Below are 25,310 nucleotides of genomic sequence, written 5' to 3'. Positions count from 1 at the left end.
TTTTGAATTAAAAAAATCTTCAAAAATCGTACACACTTTTCCAAAATCAAAAATCAAAGAAGTGGCTATTTACCAAAAGTTTCCCATTAATTCTTGATGGGCTTTGGCATTAGACCGAATTTAGAAGGCCCCAATTTTAAACGGGGACTCATAGCTCACGGGGCGGGATTGTGCGTTTGGCGGGTCAAATTTCGCCGGTAAATTAGTGCGGCTGAGCAACCACTACTCGCCGCCGTGAAGATCATGCTTGCAATAATAAACAAACGCATGAAAAGCTCTTCCCTCAGGTTTTGGAGCTTCATTTTCAGGCATTCCGATATCAATGTCGTCTCAAGGTACACATTTATTTACAGACACTTTTGTACTTAGGGTTTTTATTTATTGACGCTTGATCGTTTTCTTCGTTTTGTTTAGAGAAGGAGGCTGCGAGTCAATTTACGAGTTTTATTCAGTTCTTGTTAATGTATTTAAGCTAATGAGGAACAAGAAACGACCATCTCTCAATCATTCTATCCAAAATATTTTGAGTTCATAGTAATCATCATATTGTTTTTCTAAACTGCCCGTCAATTTATTGAAATTTTCATTCTTTGTCCAAAATTTAGAATTACTATGCGCCGGAGTTGAGGAATAACCTCTCTCTACGTAGAACTTATTTTAGAGTTTCCAATAAGAACAGATATTCTTCATTTGTCAAATGGAAGTGTGAATATTTTTTTTCTCTTTCTCTTGATTAGAATGACACAATTAACATCTCAAATTGAGGTTATTCAACAGTTTAGCCTGTGCTATAGGTTGTTACGAATTGATGACATACATTCTTACATTTTTCTTTTAGTTTTTTTCTAAGCATTTGTAAGTTATTCGCTGATTGGTTTTGTTTTATGCAGGGAAGCTCCTCATATGTTTTGTTACTCTGGACAAAGTGTTCCAAATCCATATTTGCCTAAAGCTACTTCCTTTATGTGTTTTCTTGGTCATAGCAACTCCTCAATTTCCAGAAACTATCACCAAATGAGATTAATTCCTAAATTACCTCGTCAAGATCCTGCAATGAACACTTTGCTATTGCCAAGTTCATTAACTTCTGGATCTCGTGAGATTGTTTTGAAATTGCTCCATGCTAGGCGGTTCTCTAGTCCATCCATAGAGCTGAATACAGAGAAAGGTGTTGTCAGATTTAGATTTGGTCAAGAAATCGGAAAAAGAGGTGGTCTGATAAAGGTTAAGCGTGTCGTGAAGAAGTTTAAAATGTCTAAAAAAGCAAAATTGAATGAACTCAGATTATACCGACTGAAGGCAAAGAAGAAAATGAGATCTCCAAATCCTGAAGTTAGGATCAGATACAAACTTGAGAAGGTAAGATCCATTAAGGGCGATGATATCCATGTCTAAGATATGTTGAATACAATACTTTGCCTCTATATAGTAATTTTCCAGTTTAAATTACCAAGCATTTCAGTGGTTTCTGTTGTCCTGATTTATTTATGTAAATAAGCTTATGTTTGTGCTGCATTCCCTTTTTTTGGTCCCCTTTCCTATTGGCTTATGCTTTCTTGAGCAATTTAAACGGGGTAGGGGTAGAGAGCGAAGTAATAAATATTATCTTTTTGTTTAAACAAAAAAGAAGAAATTGGTATGTCATCATTTTTGACATTGTTCTCTTGCTTGCTCTGACTTTTGGTTCTGAAATCTTAGAGAATTATTTATCCATGTATGTACATCAAGTGAGTATAGCTTTCGCGTGTTCGCGAAAACTACATCACTTTCTTCTGCAATGCTCCAACTGATGAATAAAGAAAAAGAAGAGTGATGAGATCTAACTTTTTTTGTTGGTTATTGCATGTATATTGTAGGCAAAACGAAAGGAAGCTTGGTTGATTGAGAAATTGAGAAATTTTGAGGTACCTAAAGCTCCAGATGAACCACATGATCCTGAAATTTTAACTGAAGAGGAGAAGTTTTACTTGAAGCGCACTGGTGAGAAAAAGAAAAATTATGTACCAGTTGGTAGACGAGGAGTATTTGGAGGGGTGGTGTTGAATATGCATCTTCACTGGAAGAAACACGAGACAGTTAAGGTTGTATGCAGGCCTTGCAAGCCTGGGCAGATTCATGAATATGCTGCAGAGCTCACTCGGCTAAGCAGAGGCACTGTTATTGACATTAAGCCAGACAATACCATAATATTTTATCGTGGAAAGAATTATGTTCAACCAGATGTTATGTCTCCTCCAGATACTCTATCTAAAGATAAGGTAATGTATGCATTTTTTTTGTTGTGATATCATGCTTGAATCAGCTTGATCGTAAGAATAAAAAGGATTTTATATTCAACTGAAGATTTACCTTGTTGTCTTGTAAAACTGCAGGCCTTGGAGAAGTATCGATATGAGCAGTCTTTGGAGCATACTAGTCAATTTATTGAGAAAATGGAGAAAGAATTGGTAGAGTATCATGAATATCTTGCTCAGAAGAGAAAAAAAGAAAATAGTTGAAATTAAATTATGAGGGTGTGCATGCAATTACAAAATGTTTCTACCTCTCCAAGCGGGTGATGCAAATCATTAATTTGTCAATTACATTGAGTTATTAGTGAAGCTTTAGTGCTGGTTGTGTCTTTTGATTATACCTAACACTTACCGTCATTGAGTGACTGGTTTGATGGCCCATAGGAGTGGAGCTTAAAGAGGAAGAGAAAAACATTTACCTAGCATGGTAAAATGAGGCAGAGTTAAACTTTGAACCCCTCAGAAGTTGAATGAAAGGAGTCAGATCTCTCTTTTACTCTCGTCTGGTCACATTTGCGAGAAAAAAATAGATAGCCTTGATACACCAACCCATTTCCAATCCTCAAGCCAAGCTTGGTGTAAGGTTCACAATTGCTGCTTTCAGCTTACTGCAGATAAACCAGCTTGAATCTTGGATTGATTAGTGGATGTTCCTTCAAGTGAAATAGTCCATGTCTGGAGATCTGTTAGCAGGAATCATTCAGTGTCTACATTGACTGCAGGAGTTAAGCTGGGGAACTTCAATGGTAATAATGTTCGTCAGTGAAAAGCAAAGGCTTCATGTTCTCATGTTGCAATTAGAGGAACTTTGGCTGTGTATTCTCTGACCGACCCATTCAAGTATATTGCTTAGTGTTACAGTGCGAGGAGTTCATGGTAACAAGCAGTCGAAAAGCAAAGACGCTTTGAACTGTCGTATTTTAGTGTTGCAATAAGAATGCTTGGAGACATGGGTCCTCTGATGGCCAATGATGCCATCTCCTTGAACTCAGTTTTCAGGTTGACTATTCATGCTTGTATTCCTGTAGCATATATGACGATACAACTTGCCCCCTTGACAAGAGTTTCTCTTGCAGATTTATTGAGTTACTACTACAACAGGCAATGGTGTGTTGGCCTTGAAATATCATGTGCTGGAGTTATTTAAGCTATGTTGGAACTTAAATTGGTACTTGTACAGTAAGTTAGTTACGAATGCGGACACAAACAGAGCTATTTACCGGGTGGGGGGGAGAAATACCAAATAAAAATACAATAACCATAAAATCAAACGTAAAGAGTTGATGGGCGGGATTTCAGGCACTCTCTTAAATTTGAATCGTTCCATTTATCGACACACCCATGTAGTCGTGTAGATAACTAGATATATAGGAATGAATATAATGGATTATCCATTCGTCTTTAAATTGCTTGCATGAACGTGTATTCAGTGTGATACCATAAGTGGGTTTGGGAGGATAAGATATATGCTGACGTTACCCGACCTTTATGACCTATTCCATGCTAAATGGGATTCAGAATTATGTGACAGGAAGGATGGGGAAAACCTGTTCTCCAGTTTTATTTTCAGAAAAAGATCAACCTTAGGTATATATAAAAAAGCTGACAGTAACTATCAATAAGTTGCTGTGGTGTAGTGGTTATCACGTCAGTCTTACACACTGAAGGTCCCCAGTTCGATCCTGGGCAGCAACACATTATTTTTGTATTAAAAGTAGAGAGAGCAAATTAACAATCAATAGAGAACCCGCATGTACGTTGTTTAGACGCCCATCTATAGCTAAAGTTGGTTTTATTTCATTGAATATTTTGACAGCATAGTTTCCCTGCTGTATAAATTCCTGATGAATCCTATCACGAGCTTCGATAAGCTAAAACTTCTCTGGTGAATTTATTCAGAGAGTTGTGCAGTAAACTTTAAGCCTGTGCTTAACTTCGTCTTTGATCTTCCTTTTTGTGTTTGCCCCAATCCGTAAATGCAATTAAATTAGAAATGAAAAGCAACACTTTACAGAATCTCACATTTTTGCTGGGCAAACTGGTGGTCCGATCATAAGTAATTAAAATTCAGGATCATGTTTGACATCTAAGTATACAATCAATGTGGTAGCCCATTGGCACAAGTCAACTTTGTAACACAAATTAGAATTTACTCTGTTACTAGGGAAACATTCGGCATGTGACTTCCAATCAGAACTACAGAAAACATCATCTCTCCTTTCAACAATACCCAAGATCGTCTAACTTAAAGATGAAAAATGGAGCAAAATGAGAATGAAATGAAGCAGAAATTACAGAAGTTAGTCATATTCTGCAGTTGTGGAGTTCAGCCCTTCTGAATGTAATTTACCCTATGAAACATGATGCATGTCTTCCTTTCTGTTGGAAGGCTTGTACATAATAAATAACCAAACGAATCCATCAGAAGGGCTGAGGACAGCAAAATGAACAAGCATCAATACTATGCAGTAGTAGCTACTGCATCAAGGGTGATGAAGCACTAGCTTGCAGTAGTGTCATTAACCGAACTTCCCGAGTTCCACTTTCTTCTTTATGGCCTTTTGACTATGGTAAATACATGCATCTAATATTCCAGCAACTGTGAAGACACCTGATGAAAGGACCAGGACAATGCTGTAAGTATCCAACAGGTTGTAAGGAATAAAAATTGAGAAGAAAAGGATATTACTCATACAAAGTTATCTAGAAAAATGAATGTTCACCACTTGGTTGACCAGTGTAAAAGCTTAAATACTGTAGATTTGAAATAAAATGCAAAGCAAAATTTGGATACACAAAGTTGTGGACAGAATTTTGTTTAACACCCTACTCGCAATGAAGTGTTACCAAAGCAATGTAACTCAGTCAAGCTTAATGGCAAATCAAACATAATTTCACAATGATGGAAAAACTGATATCTGGAGCTTGAAAGAACTCCAGATTGCATTTGGAATAGATGAGCAGCTAAAAAGAGATCTTCTAATTGTCTAGTTTCCACCCATTCTATCTTTCCTTGGAAGTCATATAATCATAGACTGAGATACTCCTCCAACAATCACAAGTAACATTAATACAAAAAAAATCAGCTGAATAATATATAATACAGTGAATTACCTCCAATAATTGCACAAACATTGGTGAGGAAATGAAAGAATGACACATGCTCCTCTGTGAAAGTCACCTGCAACAAGAAACCAAATTGGAAGAATAAATCATCTTGCTCCACTGCAAATTTAATCATTTTTCAAGATTCTTCTCTTTTTTATAACCAAAAAGTAAGCAATTTCCGTCTTGAAGTTTTCACCTTCATGCTTGCATGTTCATGATAGAGACTACTGTCAAATTGGGATATCTAACTGATATAATACAGAAGGGAAAACCCCTCCAACCCATATTTTATATCCATCACTTGCACATCTACTTATATATAAAAAAAAAATTATGACAGTGGTGAGTGGTGTCTGGGCCAGCTTTCACGGATCTCAACTAATTCCACAGGATACCTGCCACCTCCCACAGCAACAGGTACCAGGTGACTGTCAACCAAGGCTAGGACAGATGGGAAGAATCATACTTATATATAATTAATTTTAAAAAAAACAGGAAGAGGAATAAAGGGGAAAAAATGGATGGAAGATTTCACCTTGATTGGAGAGAGATCATAAAAGAAGTAAACTCCAGTAATTGATTGGAAAAGACCCAAATCTGAACCCTTGAAATGCTCGGTCACTGAGAACTATACATAACCAATGTCCTTTCATATTAGGATGATTTACAGAAATTTCAAGAGAAAATGTTCATCTAAAAATGGTCCAAAAAATACCTGATTTGAATCAATAGTACGGCCTCTAACACCTTTATATATTGTAGGGACCACCTGAAACACCAGCACACATTGAGCAAATTCTTATTTTCTCAACTTTGAAACAAACACAATGTTTGATTCTTGCCAATTGATTCCTAATTAAATCACAAGTATGGGTAGGAGATTCATATGTTGTGTCGCATTTTTGGTTGTAATCTGTACTTTGTGGAAATATGCAACAATTGGTGTTCGTTTTCAATGTAACATCTGTCGCTGGCAAGACAACATTCCAAATCATGAAGCATAACAATGAATTCTTTTTTATTTCAGTTCCTCTGTTGTGCTTAATCTTTATTTCTTCCCCCAAAAGCAACTAAAATTGAGTTTTTTAATCAGTAAATTAAGCTTTTATTAACAGAAATAGCCAAGCACCAAGCTCACACTGGACATAGCAACTAAGATTGGCGGCCAAGGGGTTAACTAGTGATTTAAAATTAAATACCGTGACAATGACACAATTAGCATAGAATTTACAGAGCACTTCTTGGGCTTAGACGAATGTTTCCTTGTGAGACACATTCAGCCCGGTGGAATTATATTTTGAGAAGTACTAGATTATTTACGTATTTCTGAGTCCCACCACAGCTTTACCTACACTTACATGGAGGGTGATAGATTCATAGAAACTTGAAATTTACAGTTTTGAGTTGCTATGCTTCTCCTGTACAGGTCCTTATTTTCCCTTTAATCATATTACTTAATTTCCTTCTCTGCCTCGTACCCGTTTCCAAGATCAGATGTATAAAGCATACATGATACATGCAAATCAGGAGGAGAAAGAAACAGAAAGGATGAATGCTATGTCCACACACACTTACTTTGATAAAGTACTGATACATTCCATTCTGTGCTTCCTGTGTCCATTGAACCCTAGAAAGTAATAGAACCAAAAATTTTAGGCACTATACCATTGCAAGAGATTAAAAAGAGTGGAAATATGCACCCAAGGGTGTGACCTAGTAGTCAATGATGTGGGTTGAAAATCATGAGGTCTCAGGTTCAAATCCTAGCAGAGACAAAAACACTAGGTGATTTCTCCTTATATGTCCTTGTCCTAGCCTTGGTGGACAGAGCTATCTGGTACCTGTTGTTGCTGTGAGGTGGCAGATACCCTATGGAATTAGTCGAGGTGCACACAAGCTGGCCCGAGCACCACAGTTATTTAAAAAAAAAAACAGAATGGAAATGCTATGTTCTTCATTTTTCCTTTTCCCTAGGGAGAGGTGGAAAATCCGGGAGGATATGTGATACACGTAGAGAAAATACAATCAATATAGTTGTTCAGCAAGAATTGGAAGACAAATGTGCCAAATCGCAATTACACGAACAAACCAATGTTCTAAGTTGTAACTATGATTTGGTATAAGTTGGGAAATGCATGTTAAACTTCAAAACAGCAAGTTAACCTTGACCTGTAGACAGAAGAACACACACGGCAAAACATAGCAGAGTCATCAGAGAGCAAGGAAATTACCCATCAAGTGGATTTACAACTCCAGGAATAGAGTCGCCAAAAGCTAACTTATTTACCCTGTGACTTATCTGCATGACACAAAAAAATGTTAATTGAATGCTAGCCAACATTTCTAAACACATCAAATTACTAATAACAATCTACTTTTAAGAGTAAATTATTATTAAAGGCATCTTACATTATAAGTATCCGATTGTAAGGAAATCAATTCGAAGAGTTGAAAGGTTGACTGGTGAAAGCTTTTGCCAGCAGCAAAGTGAAAATTTCCAGCCACTTTATTGACCTCTAGAGATCCATGAATGTTACATCCTTCACCTTCTTCATCCTTGATCTTCTGGACAAAACCTTCCCTTTTACACTACAAATTAAAATATCAAATTAGTAACACCGCTGTAGTAAGAAGAATGACAGCTGAAGAGTAAGGGTTAGTAACATTGATTATGAGTCAATATACTTCCGCCAGAAATATATACAATACAACAATTAGCACGTCCTCTGCTACTTACCAATTTATTCATCCTTTCCCCTATGCGGAATAGGAACTTCTACCTTCAACACTATGCTGTGTTGAATAATAATGCTGTATACTCCCTTTCACTACTTAATTAAACTGTCTCCAACTTCCCCCCAAACCCCTCACGGAGTGGTTAGGCAACCAGCTAATAAAAAAGAAATTGGTTGAAACATGAATGTCAATGTCCTTGATGACATTAAACTGACTAATTTGTCAGCAATTCTTTTTCTGCGTTAGAAGTCAACAGCCACATGCTAACAACAGTCAACAAGCAATTGAATGCACCTATTCTTTTTAAATGTACTTAATATTCTGAATTTAATTAAAAAAATTAACATGAATGTAAACCTGATCGATTAAATCTGGATTTGTCATCCCCCAACCTCTCTTTCGATATGCTTCACGAACTTCTTCACATGAATTACAACATTCATCATCTGCCTGCAAAAGATATGGGAGACATAGATGTAAAATAAATGGAATGTAGTCTTTGACACTATGTTCTTATAAGGGATTAATTGGTAATCTTAAGTACCGTTTCTGCACCAAAGCATGAGCCGCAGTATGTTTCATTGTGTTCAAGTCGGCCACCATGTCTCTGTAAAGGCTTCTCAATCTATACCGAAACAGAGATAGAACAAAACGCGGTTAATGAAGTATACACAAACAGTAAATCAAAACCAGAACAAAACAAAGAGGGTAATAAGATATCTGAATCACCAGGCTTAACACAACATGCTTCCCCTTCACTACAAGACCCATGGAAGGAAATTAGGTATCACCATGCAAGTAACTCATAATGAAGTATCACTATTCTCCAAAACATTAAGATAGCTGGCACCATAAAAATGCAGCAGAGTCTAGTATATCCGGAAGGCGGAAGTCCATAGAAGAATCATATGGACTAATAAGCAGAGGAATATTGCCAAACATTCATGAACACATGGGCCTTCAAATTTAAATAAGTAGATAAATATGCAGAGGAATACTGCAAACATATAGTATCAATCACCAACAAACCTTAGGAGCACCAATTCCATCTTGTCTGACTTCAATAACAGCACCATGGGAGTCAATCCTCTTTTTGAATATATCATGTCGCTGCAAGTTATTTGAAGTTGAAATAAAAAACAGTTTTCAAGAATAAAGAAACACAGTGACATAATGACTACAGCAGAAGCAAAAAGAAATATAATATATGTGGATCACATACTATGTCAAAATGTTCTTCTCCACTAATGTCCCTGGCATCAAGACTGAGTAGTGAACATGGAACAGCTGGAAAAGTGATATCAAACTGCTTGAAGACAAAAGAAAAATTAAGTCTACATCTAAAATTACAGAAAAAACAAATTTCACAGGCAGATTTTTCTGAAGTATACTGGTCTGAAAAGACACTTTAAATCTTATGTCTGCCAAAGATAAAATCAGCATTCTCATAGAAAGCATAAAATCTTGAAAATACAGGGATCAAAAATGCTCTCAGAGATCATATACTATGGATGATGCTTAAGAAGGCAGTGAACTTTACATGTATATGTAATTTTCCTCCCCTTGAAGTATCTACTACGAGCTGTGTTTCAGTATAACTGTGGATATATAATCCTGCAAATCAAGAGGTGGAAAAAGATCATTGAACAAGGAATTCTGGTTGTCATAAAAATTGAATATGTTAGGGGATGTTCATTCCTTGAAGTAACCATGGAGCAGTTATATTGACCATATGAACATTAATTGTAGCTATGCTGTGATATATGCCTTTTGACTTCAGCAGTCAAGTAACTCTAAAAGTGAGATCTTCAAGCCCAAAAGTGGAACAAACTATAAACCATGGCAAGTTTTTTAGGAAAATTTTGCATTTTTTGAAGAATCATAAAACTTACAAACAAAGATTAAACCAAGGAAAATTTAATGAATAAAATCGGTTACAAATGCACTTACACATATAAAACAATAGTAGATGCAAGCGAAATACTTCTTCTAATAGGGACAATAAAACCTTTGCAAATTCTATAAAACTCTGTTCTAATCAACAAAAAAAATTCATTCAACTCCTAGCATGTTTAGTCCAAAATTAGGAGTTCATCCCCAAAAGTCCTCCCCCCCTCAAAAAAAAAGAAAGAAAGAAAGAAAAGAGAACATGTACATATAGAGTTGTCAGGAACTGCTATCCATGTATCTAGGACATGATCTGACCATTGAATCTTAAGTTCAAAGCAAACTATCAAAAAGTTCTTGAGCTTAAAGCCGAATGGTGGTAATCCCTAAGACCTTGATACTACAATCCCTAAATCCTTACAATAAACTTTTTCTTTATGGAAGATTTCCAATCCTTTTCATCTCTTGGAACTTAATTACTTAAATACCGCAGCCATAGCCCATACTTCCAGATGATGGCTGCATTTTGATAATTCAGATCTGACAGTACAGAATCACTGTATTCATAACCTTCATTCACAGAAGTAAGCCACTTTTCTTCTTTCTTAGTTTTCCAAGCAAGCCAAAGTATTATTCACATAAACTAAAAAGCACTAAGTCGGCATTGAGAATTACAAAAAAGGGGTCCTCTTGTACAAAATATCGATGATGTAATGAGCTAATAAAGTCTGTCATGATATTTCCCTCCCATATATCTTCTAACAAGCACCCGATTCCACTAAACATAAGAACATATAATAATTAACATGTACAGCTATAACTTTTCCCTCAAAACGTTTGATTATTTTCCTTCCGTAACACCCAACATGAACATGCAGGAATAGTTCTCCAAATCTTTCTCAGATCTTTCTTTACTGCAGTTACAACCCATCTAGAAGCAGAAAAGATCTTTCACTGATAGAGATATCACTCAATTGACCCAAACTTGCACAAAAACAAGTTCCAAGTTGCCATCAAGTGGAATATAATATGCCGATCTCATCAAAACCAATCAACACCAACTAAAAGTGATTTATGTTTTCAATCCTTCTTGATGCAAAATGATGCATACTCAATAGGGAGGTCCTATCTCTTACTTACCACTCAAAACTCAATAATGGTGTAATATCATTCCATCACTACAATCTCCCAGAGTAAGAATTATTCTAGCCACAGTCATTCACATAGCATCTTGTACTTACATTTAACAAAATCGTTTTTAACCTGTCTAAGAGAGGTGGTGGGAGGTGTAAGAATAGGCAATAATTTCCTCTCCTTTATCCACAATTACCTTGGCTCTCAATTTATCTTAGCCTAGGAAAAGATTCCATGACACACAGGACAAACAATATACACGTACCAATCTCATTATCAAATAGTAGTTTCAGAAGTTTCTGCAGCCACCGAAAACAAAATCAATAATTCAACTACACCTCGATCCAAAACTAATTACGGCCGACTATATAAATCCTTTAAATCCATTCCATTCTAGTGTCATTCCAGTCAATAAAGCAATAAAAAAACGAATTTTTGAGATGAGAATGTAGGAAACATACCAAGCTCGTTGACGAAGAGAACGAGCATAATAATGGAGGCGACGAGGGTAATAATACCACCGGAAAGCGTACGGTTATAGAAATCCTCATTGATTTTAGGGTAAGCGTCCAAATTCCGAAGCTTACTGAACACTCTCTCCATTTTCACCGCCTACCTTAATTTCATAACCAAACTTGTACAATACAACGCAAATTCTCGAAATCTTGAACGCAGCAAAGACGTTTCAGATTCAGATGAGTTTGTACCCCGCCGGCGCCGGCGAACAAGATTGCTGCCTTGGGTTTAACGATTGGGCCGGGGCTTAACACGGGCGCCCAAGTTTTTATTAAAATAGTACTGGAAGATTCTTTGGATTCAACAATTGTTTTGATAATGGTCAGCTGGTCAATGCGTCCACATTCATATTCTTAATTGGATTGGCCTAAACTTAATACTCTCTTCATTCAAATTTAGTTATATGTATGTGATATTAATTCACTTTCATTATTACATAAAAGGAAATGATCTCTAAAAATTTGAAAATATTTTATAACTTAAATTCTTTGTTTTACCTTAATGACATTTTTTTACACCAACATATATTTTATCACATTTTTAGGATCATACATTTAACAAGTGATCACACAATATTGTGATATATATTACACAATTGAAATATTTTTTTTCTTGAGCAACGTACCTCATCAAATAAATTTATGTTAACTTGAAACAGGAAAGCACTAGTAATAGTATCCTATGCTATCCCGGTCCCTAATAACTTGTCAAATATTTCCTAATTTGATTTCTCTTTTTACTTGTCATTTTTTGACAAATAAAAAATGGACAACTTATTTTTACTATATTCTCAATTTATTAACATTGAGTTAAATGTCTTTGAAATATATAATAAATAAATATATTTAGATCCTATTAATTAATAGGAGTAAAATAGTCAACTCATTATACCAATCATCATTTTCTTAATCGGTGTGTGTCAAGTCAAAATTTGACAAGTAAAAAGGGACGAAGGAAGTATTGGATAGAATTGTGGAATCCTCAAACGAGATGATTGACTATCAAATTTAGTATTACAAATGTTTTTGTTTGACGTTACCGTATAAAGTTTCAATTATATTAAGAGCATGTTTGACATTGTTGTTGGGAGGCAAGAGTCCTTCTTTATTAATAAAAAAACATTTTTTTTTGAAAAGTTAAGTGTTTGGCAAATTCTTAAAACTGCTTTTACATGAAAGTAGAAACATTTTTTCTGCGGTTGGAAATAAGCTAAAAAATTCTGGCAAAAACAGAAAATATAATTTATTTTATTTTATTTTATTTTATTTTATTTTATGTTTTCATGTTATTATTTATATTTTATACATAATTTTTTAGAATTAGACATATAGGTAACAACAACATTTTTGTACGACTTAAAAAAGAGAGAAAAAGTAACAATAAATGATTTCAGTCCTCCAAAAAAAATACAAATAACAAAAAATTATTTTCATAATTTATATATTATTTTATTTTTAATTTGAATTTTTTTAAACTTTAGAGTACTATAACAAAAAAAAAAGATAATAGTTAAAGATTAAATTTTAAAAAAGGGAAACTTACATAAATATATTATGTTAAAAAAAATATTTACCATTTATAGTAATAACATTTTTTTTTCACTTGATCACTTTTAATACATTTATAATATAGTTTTAATACATATTACAAAGAATAATTTATTATTCGCATAAAATACAAGTTTTATTGATGGATAATACATTTATCATACATTTTAATACACTTATAATACAATGTGTCAATTTCTTACCAATCAAGCATAATATATTATAAAAAAAACAATTGTAATACATATATATTGCATACATAATTCACTTTTAATAAATATTGGAGATTTAACATAGTATTGCTATGTATTGCTATAAATGGTAATAAATAAAAAATATCCCTAAAATCAGTAATGATTTATTAAAAGGTACCCATCCAAGTAATTTTTCCTTTTAAAATAGGGTAACAAATAACCAAAAATATCCTCCTTTCAATATTTTTCAACAATATTTATCTATGTATAATATTGATTGAAAATTTGAATATGAACATTTTAATTAATTAAAATAATAATATAATTAAAGTTTTTGTATTAGATGATTAAAATAGTTTCTCTCTATAAAATAATATTAATATTAACAATATTTACCCTTTTTCGTAATTTGACTCTTAAAATTATTATTTTTTAAATAAAAATAACAGTCAAACACAAATTGCTTATCAAAGCACTTTTCAAACGAATTTGTCAAAATAAATTGCTTGGCTCTAAATGTTCTTTCTTATCAATTGAAGAAGTGAAACAATAATAGTGATGAAATACGTTCCTTAAAGCAAGCTTGAGTTATTTGACTTTTTTCATTTTACATACAATCATGTCAAAATTCTTACTTGGATAATAATTATTTCTCACACCACGAAACACTTTTGATACAGTTTGTGTAGTCATTTTCACATGAAAATCTTTTTATGGGTCTTGAAGGTTAGTATACACTCCATTTTGCCTCTATTATTTTTTAGTTTCTCCAACCAAAACTAAATTAACAATATGAGAATTTCTTGCATTGTCTTAAAAGAGTGAAATAAACATGAATATGAGTCCAATGTAGAAGCAATGGTATGATTCCAATGCATATAATGCATGAATATTGAGAAATGAGAAATCCAAGTCATAGGATCAATACACTTTACACACACAATCCCATATACATGATTATTCAAGGTTGAAAGCACACGAGGTGCCAAAAAATGGATGATATGGGAAGGTACATCACCGCATCCTTGTGATATTTGACATGCCTATATAGCTTTTTCTTAAAATCAGCCATCATAATTCCAACATTCACTATAGGCAGAGTGATGGATGTGAAGAAAAAGAGTGGCATAAACCACTTCCAAATGCCTCTGCACTATCCAAGGTACACCAAAGAGGACTACCAGCACATGCCTGAATGGATGATCGACAAGCTTCTTGCTGAATATGGTTTACCTGCTATAGGCGACTTGGCTAACAAGCGAAAATTCGCTATGGGTGCCTTTCTTTGGCCTCATTGTTCATCAAAGCCTACTTCCCATATCACTACATCTCCACACCCAGCATAAAAATACATGAGCACCTCTGTTTAGAATAACTACTCAAGTATCCGTCACCACTCACCTCTCTTTCGAAAAGTACTGTTTTCCAACTACTCATTTGTGTATATATGCGAATATAATGTTCATATTTTTGTGGTGCTGCACAAACAAATGTTTAACTATACACTCACATCGATCTTAAGGCAGAAAACGAACTGACATCTACGAGGCAACTTCCTTGAGCACAGAACCAGGCTAATTAGTTGTGTAATTGTTTTCAGTTGACCTTGTCGTTTCTGCCATGGCATCTTAGACCACTAGAAATCAATCGAAAGATTTAGATACGCTTGACAAACACTTGACGCACGCAATTCATTTGCATTTAATACAAGAAGGCAATTGATCTTGTATTGCAATTGGGTTAGATTGTGTAGGGTAAATTAAATTATGAATTAGCTTTAAGGGGGAATAAAGGGAAAACAAAGACGGGAACAGGTCACGAGCTACTTCAAGACTTGCAAGTATCTTCTGGAAAATTTCCAGGTATTATCTACTTACAAACAACAAAAAAGAGTCAGTTGGTTTGATCTACGTATACACAGGAAAGGTAGTTTGTGTATGCCTTCCGAGTGAGGAAGGGTTAGAGTGAAATAAAAATAACTTGATTGCGAAAGCTCATACAAGGATATGTTCTCACATGGACCAGAAACCAGTCACTGAGAAAACATTCAAAACATAAAGGTTCCTTGTATGATAGCTTGATAATTTCTGCATGTGAAATCCCCCCACAAACTGAAATTGACTTCTTAAATAGTTATGGTCAATGATCAGCAGCTTCTCCATCTGTTTGAAATGCAATTTCTCCATGAGAGATCAAGTTGTCACTCATCACTGGTGCGCTAGACAATGACCCATGAATCTGCCCATTGATTCTTTCCAGGATAAGGTTTCATATAGCAAACAGTTAAACATGAATATAGGAAATAACTAAAAGCTTACCATGGAAGGCGACTTCAAAGTTGAGGAATCGCGGGCAGGGGTAACAGCTGAATCTGAAGGCCTGTGGAATAGCAAATGAGCAATAGATCGGTCTATGGGATTTGTGTCTGTTTCGATGTCTACATATCCTGTGCACCTGAAAATACAACCAATTAAACATTACTGACTAAAATGATGCGGAAAAAAAAATGAAAAAAATTTACATGTGCTGCTGCACCACCTCCCCAAAGGAACCCAGCACCCCTGCCACAGTTTGCTTTTAAAAAGGTTCTCTGACTTAACATATTACCCCAGGTTTTCCTAACTCAGTATAGTCGTGTATAAACTGTCTTTTGATAATTCAATGACTATAAAATAAAAAAGAAGGGCATATTTTATGACTAAAATACGCTCCTGCAGCACCGTCCTGTCAATTGAGATGCCGTGCATAACATCTTTTCACTTCATTATGTATGTCATCTATCAAATTTTTTTAGGCAACTTTATGTACGCATTTACATTCTACAGTTGATATAAGGAATTATAACTATCATTTTTTTCTATCATAACTTCATGTACCACAATATTATTGTACACTTGACATATTAAATATTAAATATACCAACTCCTTACTACGTTAAATTCTCGCTTCTGCTGTTAAACATGTGAACTAAATACAGACTACTTTTCAACTTTCAGGTAGAAGTGAAAAACACTAAAGATGTGTAGTACTAAGACAATTCCACTCCATTCTATTAATTTCACCCTGATCTGTGGCTAATCTTGATGAATAAACTCGTATAGCCAAGACTTTTATAGAAAAATATAATTCAATGGGCAAGCAACTCTATAGAAGTACTAGACTTAAATTAGGATGCTATCACTTAGAGTTGGACTAGTATTCAACCACTCGGCGAACATGCCATCAGTGAACTACACAAAGTCAAGCTCAACAATGATGCAAATTAAGCAAACGATCAACTATATAAACAAATACCAGCTGACTAATTAACAAAGCAAAAAGCAGTATAGGAGTAATATGAGAGAGCCAAGACAACAAGCTATGCAGAAACCAATGTATATAAATGTAGATATTGAAAACAAATCCATACTTGTTTGTTCCTTCGGTAACCAGTGGTTCGCTGGTACCTCCATCATCTCCAGAGACAATATTGAGATTAGCATGTCTATGCCTTTGTTCAGCACTCCGAGCCAACCGGTACAAGCTATCCCTTATACATAGCTTTGTCTGTATATCCAACTAAAACAAGAAAAGTTCAACATCGTAAAATTTATAAAGAGGTAAATATGAGAAGTCAATTTCAACTACAGATATAACATTGAAGACCCACTTTAGGCAATCTGCTAACAAGCCCATTCTTGCCAAATTGTACTGGAACAACAAATGAACAATTACCAGACAATACTGAAACATATCACACGTATGATGGTTTCTGCATTCAGCCAAAATATGACTCTAGCCTGGCGACAACATATGTAAACCGCCTATATATACTGGATCACTTGACTACCTCTTGCAACAGTGACATGCACGAGAAAGGTCACCCTGAAGTATGCACAAATCTACAAGTGTGTAACTGATATATCACACCTTTCTAAAAAATCGAACAGTCACTTTAAGTATGTGTGCAAAACAACAAGTGTGTTCTAGCTATATCACACCTTTCTAAAAAATCAGAACAATCCCTTGAGGTATGCATAAGTTCCAAGCGAGTGAGCAGTAAAATTTTGATATACTGCATCCCAAATCAACTATAATAAGTTGAAATACTTTAGAATATACTAAGTATAGGTGCATGAAATGTTTTGGGAATAATAAGACACCAGCTCACGAAATATCTGCTATTAGCACCAGAACCCAAAGACTGATTAGCTAAGTTTTGTGGACTCTTTACTTTCGATGCCACACCCGTGTCGGATTCTCCAAAAATACACTACTTTTAACGAATCCGACACGCACCCGTTGACTTTTTTAAAGAGTCCAAGCAACATAGCTGATTAGCACATAATCAGTCTACCTTGAACTAGTGACGCACGCAGAACTTCTCGTAAGCGGTGTCGACATTTAAAGAAGTGATCAATAGATCACTATAACCAGTGGACAGTGGTGGATGTATTCCTAGTGCTATGGATTCAACCAAACACAATATATTTAACTAAATATAGATATCTATGTGAAAAATAGTAAAATTTCGACAAATATAAAATTCTGAACCCAATGAACTCATCAAGTTAATAGTAAGTAACATCAGCAAAAACGGAAGAATATTTTTTCTTTTCTTTTTTGTGAAAAAGGAGTAATGCATTCCAAAATTTTGGGGTTAAGTTACTTATTTATGATAGCATTGATTATCACAAAATAATCATGGTTGAACTGGTTTTAACCATTTCTATAAACCCAGATAAGAGCAGGGATCAATCCTTACATGCTACAACCTCTATCCCTATTTCACGACAGCTTTAAAACAGTTTTGTGTGCAAAATGCGAACATAAAGGGAAGCGAATTGCCGACTTCAAGCATGAGAACTGGAGCTCTGGACCACCAGGCTGCGCGACGCATGTTGTTAATTGGTGTCATTTGATCATATCTATACTGTTTCTGACTATTGTTTGTATGTATATTAATTTAAAAAATCCAACGAAGCGGTGCCACGTGACACCATTTCAATGTACATGCGTCCGCCCCTGCCTTGAACATGTATATGCAAACAGTTAATTTCATAGTGAACTGACTACCTGTATGTCAGATATGCAAAGTTGAATCAACTCTTTTGCAGCCTTACTCTTAATGAGTTCATTATCAATGAAGATCACAATACAGTTAATTTCAGAGTGAACTGACTACCTGTTCCATGACACGTTGAAGCTGATGAAAACTAGCTGCTTCTTCTGAAATTTCATCCAACCCAGAATTTGTAGAAGAACACTCCTGTACAACTGAGGATCCTAATTCTGTGGGAATTCTTATGCCAACCCCTTCAAAATCACGGTTATTTTCAACCTTAACTCCAGATCTATGGAATAACTTCTCCACCTTCTCATTTCTTGTCATAGCAGCCACCTGAAAAGAAGGATCAGGAGAACCCTCCATGGACTGTACCTGATTTGATGCATAAGAGTCCTTGGGGGAAAGAGACACGAGACCGTTACTTTCATATTTTAAAATTGGTAGAGTTGGATGGAGAGCACTCCCATTGGAATGACCGTAATCTGAATGCATGTAAGAGAAGCTACCACCCAAGTAGCCAAAATCAGGATCTTGAGCTTGCTTTTGCTGCAGGACACCTGCAGATGTGAAATTCACTTGAGTGCTTGCGATCCCAGAAGGCAGCTTCTGCTCCTCTGGATGGCTATCAGTGTAATTGAGTGCGTCTCCATTTTCTAGATAACCGCATTTTATTTTACCCTTGGAGAGATTCTGGTGCTTGGAGTGTTTCTTTTGCATGCTATCCTGGAAAGAAGAAACGATAAGAAAATTAAAAATAGGAGGAATAATTAGTCACATCAGGATCAATGTATGTAATAGAATAGCTAAAGATATTCAAAGTCATTATCATCCAGAAACTCAGGAATTGTTCCTTCATCCTCACACTAAAACTTGAAGAGGAAAATGCACCTAACTGGAACTACCCGTTCATTCTTTACTCACCACTACATTATTGTTGATTCTTGGTTGGTTATTAGATACAATCTCAACCTGGACTCCACCACCATGTACCTCAGCCTGCTTCAAAACAACCACCTTCCAGGTAAGCTGATGCATGATATGACTTTAAAGAATAAATAAATTGACATTGCACAGAAGCATTACCTTCTTATCAGGTGCTAACTTGCACTGTAAATTACTTGATCCATTTAAAAAAGACAAATGACTCAGATTTACAGATTCATTTTTCTCGGAGGACCACGAACTGCTATTATAGCCAAGTGATTGATTCTCAATGCCAGAATTATCAGTTGAAATGTTTGTTTCCTTTGGCTTTGAAGTTTCATGACTGGCGGATGTACTTCCAAGTGCATTGGATGCTGGACATGGAAACTTAAAACCAGACGTCAATCCATCTCCAGATCCTTCAATAACATCTGATGATGAAAGCCAACCTAGGTCATCTTCACTACCAGGTCCAAATCCAAATGTCGAATCACAACTCCTGAAATGCATTACAATTATTGGTGTCTTTAAACAGACTATTCACTTTATCTATATTCATAACAAAAGATGACATAGATGTTATGGGTAGAACTCTTTTTTCAAAATTTTGTTCACCTCTTTCCCCCCTAAAAAGGATGAAATGAGGATTAATAAAGTCCACTTGACTGAAATAAGGAAAGCCGTTACCTGAACATCCTGTCAACATCCTCAAAGTTCTCTATCTCAGGCCAGCTATAATATAAGAGATCATTAGAGTCTTTATCATCACAACTATTGTCAAGAAAACTGAGATCATCATCAGCCTGAGATATGGGACCAAGTGGATAGCTATAAGAGTTTTCCCCCACAGCAGCATTCTTGTCATCAAGAGTGCGACCATTAGGACAGGACTCGTTCTCAATGGAGTCTATATTATTACTTTTGATGCAACGATTGGATGTCCTGGTATTTTCAGATGGTAAACTTGAAACTTCTCCGACTATGGCTTTTTCACGTGGAGAAGAGAATGCACCATCAGGTGCATCAGCCCACGAGTCCTTTTCCAGCATTTTGGGGCTTCTATTACTCAACACTTGCTCCTTTTGCTGATTAGCATATTTACCAGTAGATTGATCACCTGCATTACCTGTTAAACCAATTACTTCATGGCGAGGCTTCTTACGGCTATCATTCTGGGAGAGTGGTTCATTGGTGCGTCCGCTACTTGGATGTGGCACTATATGATCATCATTGTGGCAGAACTCATCCCAAGATATATCGTCAAGCTGTTACACCAGTTACAGAATTTTAGCTGTAATAACTTCATAGGGTACTTCCATAAAATGAGCAACTCAAATAAGAACTTAAATATTATAATATGAGAAAGGTCGAAGGCTCTCTGTCTCTTACAAAGATATAAGTAGAAATCACCAAAGGAACTAGCTAACATTCACCAAACTGACCAAAAAATGAAGTCACAAATGAAGCAAATGCAGCTTACTGAGATGACAGAAACTTTAATGTATTGGGGCAGATTAAGCCAACTTATCACACCTCAACTATTCCACTAGGTATGTGCATGCTTCTATCAGTGCAGGGTACACGGAAACCTCTTTTTTTTAAAAGAGCAAAAGGGATAACTTCGCCCATGAAGATGAAAAGAAATCCCCCTAAATCTCTGCTAACTGTGCTCTAATTACTTGTCGTTGAGGAGAGAGAATCTAAGATACTCACAAAGCATGAAAGATAATCGAAAACGGAAGCAGGTCAGCTGAGGAAAAAGAAGGACGACATTGCAGTACTGCGACATTGTTCAGAAAAATGTGTGGTACCTTTTATGTATAAGAAGTAGTGAATGGAGGATGCTGAAGAAGATAATGCTGCACTCTCAGTACATCATTTACTGTATACCTCTTCATAAGGGTAAAAAAAAAACTAGTTTGTCGTCATAGTAAGACTACCAGAAGAATTCAGTATACTCTATTTGATGAAGCAGGTACTAATGGAACTAAAGTAACTGTTAATACTACAGTTTTTTATGAAAAATACTGTTCATGCTACAAGTTATCTGGTTTGTACTATCTTCTATAGTACTTAGGTGGTTTAGGAGTCTTCTCATCTGACTGTTGTTATCTTACTGGATTTTGTTTTATCAGGAGAAAAAAAATAGTTATTTTACAGGTTTTTTAAATCCTCAGGTGCATGTTTCTTTATTCCTTTAGGACTTCTCTTATTTTATTTAGTTAATTTCTCGATCAAGAAAAATCAGGAACTCTAGTTTTTTCAGTACTATAACCTTTACGGGTTCTATTTCTTGTAAGTAGGACTTGTAAAAACTTTGCATACCCCAACCTTTCTATGATTAATGAGGTTCTGCCTTCTGGTTTTCATATGCTTTTCAACATCTTGGATTTGCTAAAACTAGCCCCTTCATAATTCCTTCACATCAGTGATTTGATGTCATGGTTCGGGTATGTACCTTTGTTTCAAGAGCGTGTTATGTATCTTGATCGGACAAAAATAAAATATAAGAGCAACATTCTTAACTGGTTTTTCCTGCACCATTTTACAACAAACGCAGGTAATATTCCACATTTTCACTGGTCGGACGATAAAATTTCTCTTTGGAAATTCATTTGGGGCACATCACCATGACCTATTTCCTGAAACCTTCACTTACATTTTGTCCAGAAGTCCCTGCCGGAAAGCAAAAGCATTTGCGGGGATCTCCAGAGGCATATCTTCCTTGTAGTTCATTTAAAGAATTAATACATGTCTGCTTGTATCCCCTATCCACTAATTACGCCCAACTCAGACATTTGCAGGCGTTAAAAGGGGACAAACAAAGCCCCCAAGGCCTAGCTCAAGTGGCAAAAGGTGGAGGATTTGTGGCTTAGGTCCCAGGTTCAAGCCCCACACCATGCAAAGCGAAGCCCGGTATTTAAGTGGAGAAGGGTAGAGGGGCAGGCTCATTATCCACCGAGTTTAGAAGGCTGTGATTGGTCCAAAGGGCGGGTCACAGACGGATTTCTCGGTTATCAAAAATAAAAAAATAAAAAAGGGGACAAACAAAGACGACTCTGTCTTTCTTATATCTTCATATTATGACTCCATGGTCATATAGGTGAAAAGTAATGAATTTCAAAAGCAGAGAAATGTTCCATGAATTTAATGTGTGTTCAACAAAAGAAGCAAATAACTTAATAGTACATATTTGAAAGAGGACAGTAAAAGTATAGAATTAAATGTTGTTTGTTTGACCAATACACAAAGATAATGACTTCTCATCTCCTAGTTTACATATTTCATTTTCATGTGGACCTAAACGTAAAAAGTACAGAGGTAAAATACTGTACTCCAACTACTCTGGCATTTTGGCTCGGGGAACTCATGAGTATCCAAAAAGTAACCTTTAGTTAGTAGAGGTACACTCGACAAATTGAATTTCATGTACAACATTCGATCCTCATGTCTACTTTCCAAATATAAAATCACACTGAGCAAAATTAAATGGTAAAGAAAGCCAAATTTTACATCCTAACCACATTCATTGGGATCAAAGTATCCAACTTCTCTATTTCCCCATTGTTAGATCGAGAAAGATTTTGATGATTGACAAATAAGGGAACAGATGAAAGGAGCAGGTTGCGCTGCCGTGTTCCTTTCAGAGCGAATCCGACAAGGATATGGAGAACGTCAACCACGCGAATTAGAAGTTATAAAGCGGTGGAGGGATTGCTTTATCGACAATAAACCAGTACATAAAGTAATGGGTTATACCCAGTTAAAATAGGATGCCTAATCCTACAATAAGTAGGAACCACTACAAAAGTAACCGAGATCCAATTGAAGAAGGAAAGATCCACCCTTCAGGGTGGCCCAGTGGTTTGGGCTTGGAACTTCCATGTTTGAGGTCTCAAGTTCGAAACCCCTTGCAAGCGAAAGCAAAGGGTTTGCCTTCTGGGTCGAGCTTGTCGCACCGAACTTGCCTAGTGTGGGTTACCTCTTCTATGTGGTTTGCGAGCTATTGCATAGGAGCGGGGGTTCTACCATGTGCGCACCCAAAGGGTAGCGGCTGCGGGTTTCCCTTGTCATAAAAAAAAAAAAAAAAGATCCTTGATCTATAAATAGGGGAAGATTTTCTCGAAAGAAACTTGCGCACTTAAACAGAGAATTACAAGATGAATACAATCAAATAGAGGGAGTTCATATTTAAGTGATTTTTGATTACGAAGTGCAGCCAACGCAGGGAAACAAGATTGAAGAACCTGATCTAACGACTTATGCTTTTTAATTATTAGGTTAAGTTTGCTTGTATTGAGTTTTTATCGAGTTGTATCTTTAATTCTTTCCAGATCTAGTGAAGTATAAATTGGAGTAGGAATAGAGTCTTCAAGTTGGGGCGACTTAAAAGACTTGGGAACACAGACCTTGGGGGTTTGTGTTGGAGTTTAGGAATTAGAGTTAGTTCCTAGGATTGCAAAAGTTGTAATCCGAATTCATAACTTGAAGTGGGGTCGATGATCTAGTTGGTTGTTGGCGTCTAGGGATTAGAGTTTATAATTCACAAACCTTTTGTTGAGGCTCAGAGTTTAATGAAGTGGAGTTAAATCCTACAGAGGGGTAGGTCGTGGTTTTTTACCCTTTAAGAGCCGGGGTTTTCCGCGATAAATTATTGTGTCATTACTTTATTTGTTTTACATAACGTAACTGTTGTAATCTGTAAAGGAACACATAGAATATACCTGTTCCTTAGGCGAATTTGGGGGTCAGTATTCCAACACCCATCATTTATCATCAAAAGAATACATATATACACTGAAAAGAATCTAATATATGTGGCACACCAAATTAAGTTCAAATTCAATGTACCCGCTTGCTAGCCGCCAGAAGCAAAGTAAAGAACAGTCAAGAACGGCATCAAATAATAAAAATACACTCATCAGAAAGTAGAAAATCTTACCCCGTATAACTGCAAATCTGACATTCCTTTTGAGTTGTTTAACCAGCACTCAAGCCACATGCAACACACTGATCAGATTTCATATTCAAATCCCAAATCCTCCTTTATCTCCATTCACCAACCAGACATATCAAGAAATGTGGAAAATAAAGTATTAGAAGCAATTGAAGAAAATCATTCTCCTGCTCCTACTTTTTTAAGCATCCTAAATACACAATCGCTGAGATAACAAAAATGATTTCGCGCAAATTTCTCAAAGCTTCAAAATCTGAACATCCATGAGTAAGTAATAAGAAAGCAGAAAGATTTTCTATAGATTACAACTTGATGTAGTAAATTGACTTAAGAAAAATATTCAATCAGTTCAGATGCTGAAAACTCTTATCGCTGAAGTTCAACCAGTAAGAAGTTGATAAAGAAGAGCACAAATTAACCAAGCAAATATCACTTCACAAAAGATCCTGCCGGAAAACTCACCTCAAAACCGATAAGCGCCGGCAAAACCTAGAACTTGGCCAGAAAATCGATACTTGAACGGCACAAGGACAGCAGTAGAACCCTAATTTGATGCTCGGAAAGACAAATCTCGGAGTTTCTGGATAGAGAGAGAAAGAGAACAAACAGCTTTGAAAAAATTTCAGGAATAATTTAATATTTTTTATTATTTTATGTAAATAAGTGTCAGGCGTGGTTGACACGTGGCAACGCGGATCAAATTTGCGGTCACACAGCTTTGAGAGTGGGTATCAGAATTCGTGGTTGAGAGGAAGGGTCGCGATACGATCCGTTTCCCTGACCCGATTGGTCCACGTCAGATAATTGACACGTGTCGATAGAAGGCTTGATGCCGTTTAATATGTGCAAAGCCACGTGCCGGTAATATATAGCACTTGCGTTCTGCTTCCGTCTACTGCTTTGCTTAATCCGCAATTATTCCCAATATTTTATTCTTGTTATACCGCACTAATTGATGACAAAAGGGTT

General features: G+C 35.8%; 3 protein-coding genes and 1 non-coding gene across 5 annotated transcripts; 2 read left to right on the top strand and 2 right to left on the bottom strand.

The window, feature by feature from the left end:
- The first annotated feature begins 114 nt into the window (after nucleotides 1-114).
- LOC102585167 (uncharacterized CRM domain-containing protein At3g25440, chloroplastic) lies at nucleotides 115-3,438 on the top strand. The gene is made up of 4 exons (XM_006351732.2): nucleotides 115-335; nucleotides 891-1,359; nucleotides 1,857-2,258; nucleotides 2,373-3,438. The coding sequence occupies exons 1-4, from the start codon at nucleotides 244-246 to the stop codon at nucleotides 2,496-2,498; spliced, it is 1,089 nt and encodes a 362-aa protein (XP_006351794.1). The 5' UTR covers nucleotides 115-243; the 3' UTR covers nucleotides 2,499-3,438.
- Nucleotides 3,439-3,913: 475 nt separating this feature from the next.
- On the top strand, nucleotides 3,914-3,986 carry TRNAV-UAC (transfer RNA valine (anticodon UAC)). Its single transcript has one exon. It is a non-coding gene; the product is annotated as a tRNA-Val (tRNA).
- A 396-nt stretch (nucleotides 3,987-4,382) lies between these two features.
- LOC102584852 (endoplasmic reticulum-Golgi intermediate compartment protein 3-like) lies at nucleotides 4,383-11,996 on the bottom strand. Its single transcript, XM_006351731.2, has 13 exons — nucleotides 11,618-11,996; nucleotides 9,676-9,749; nucleotides 9,358-9,441; nucleotides 9,165-9,245; nucleotides 8,680-8,760; nucleotides 8,493-8,585; nucleotides 7,809-7,988; nucleotides 7,631-7,698; nucleotides 6,975-7,026; nucleotides 6,115-6,168; nucleotides 5,935-6,027; nucleotides 5,406-5,472; nucleotides 4,383-4,902 (listed from the first exon to the last, which is right to left on the bottom strand). The coding sequence occupies exons 1-13, from the start codon at nucleotides 11,757-11,759 to the stop codon at nucleotides 4,811-4,813; spliced, it is 1,161 nt and encodes a 386-aa protein (XP_006351793.1). The 5' UTR covers nucleotides 11,760-11,996; the 3' UTR covers nucleotides 4,383-4,810.
- Nucleotides 11,997-15,220: 3,224 nt separating this feature from the next.
- LOC102583974 (uncharacterized) lies at nucleotides 15,221-24,974 on the bottom strand. Of its 2 annotated transcripts, none has more exons than XM_006351729.2 (9): nucleotides 24,804-24,974; nucleotides 24,327-24,434; nucleotides 20,072-20,649; nucleotides 19,544-19,883; nucleotides 19,382-19,456; nucleotides 18,578-19,183; nucleotides 16,823-16,971; nucleotides 15,732-15,867; nucleotides 15,221-15,651 (listed from the first exon to the last, which is right to left on the bottom strand). In XM_006351729.2, the coding sequence occupies exons 2-9, from the start codon at nucleotides 24,384-24,386 to the stop codon at nucleotides 15,553-15,555; spliced, it is 2,043 nt and encodes a 680-aa protein (XP_006351791.1). In that variant the 5' UTR covers nucleotides 24,387-24,434; nucleotides 24,804-24,974; the 3' UTR covers nucleotides 15,221-15,552. The 2 variants fall into 2 exon arrangements, with proteins under 2 accessions (XP_006351791.1, XP_015166142.1); XM_015310656.1 differs by having other exon boundaries at nucleotides 24,327-24,428.
- Nucleotides 24,975-25,310: the final 336 nt, after the last annotated feature.

Source organism: Solanum tuberosum, unplaced genomic scaffold (genome assembly GCF_000226075.1).
Source record: "Solanum tuberosum cultivar DM 1-3 516 R44 unplaced genomic scaffold, SolTub_3.0 scf00136, whole genome shotgun sequence".
NCBI lineage: Eukaryota > Viridiplantae > Streptophyta > Magnoliopsida > Solanales > Solanaceae > Solanum > Solanum tuberosum.
This window is presented reverse-complemented; position numbering and strand designations above follow the sequence as displayed.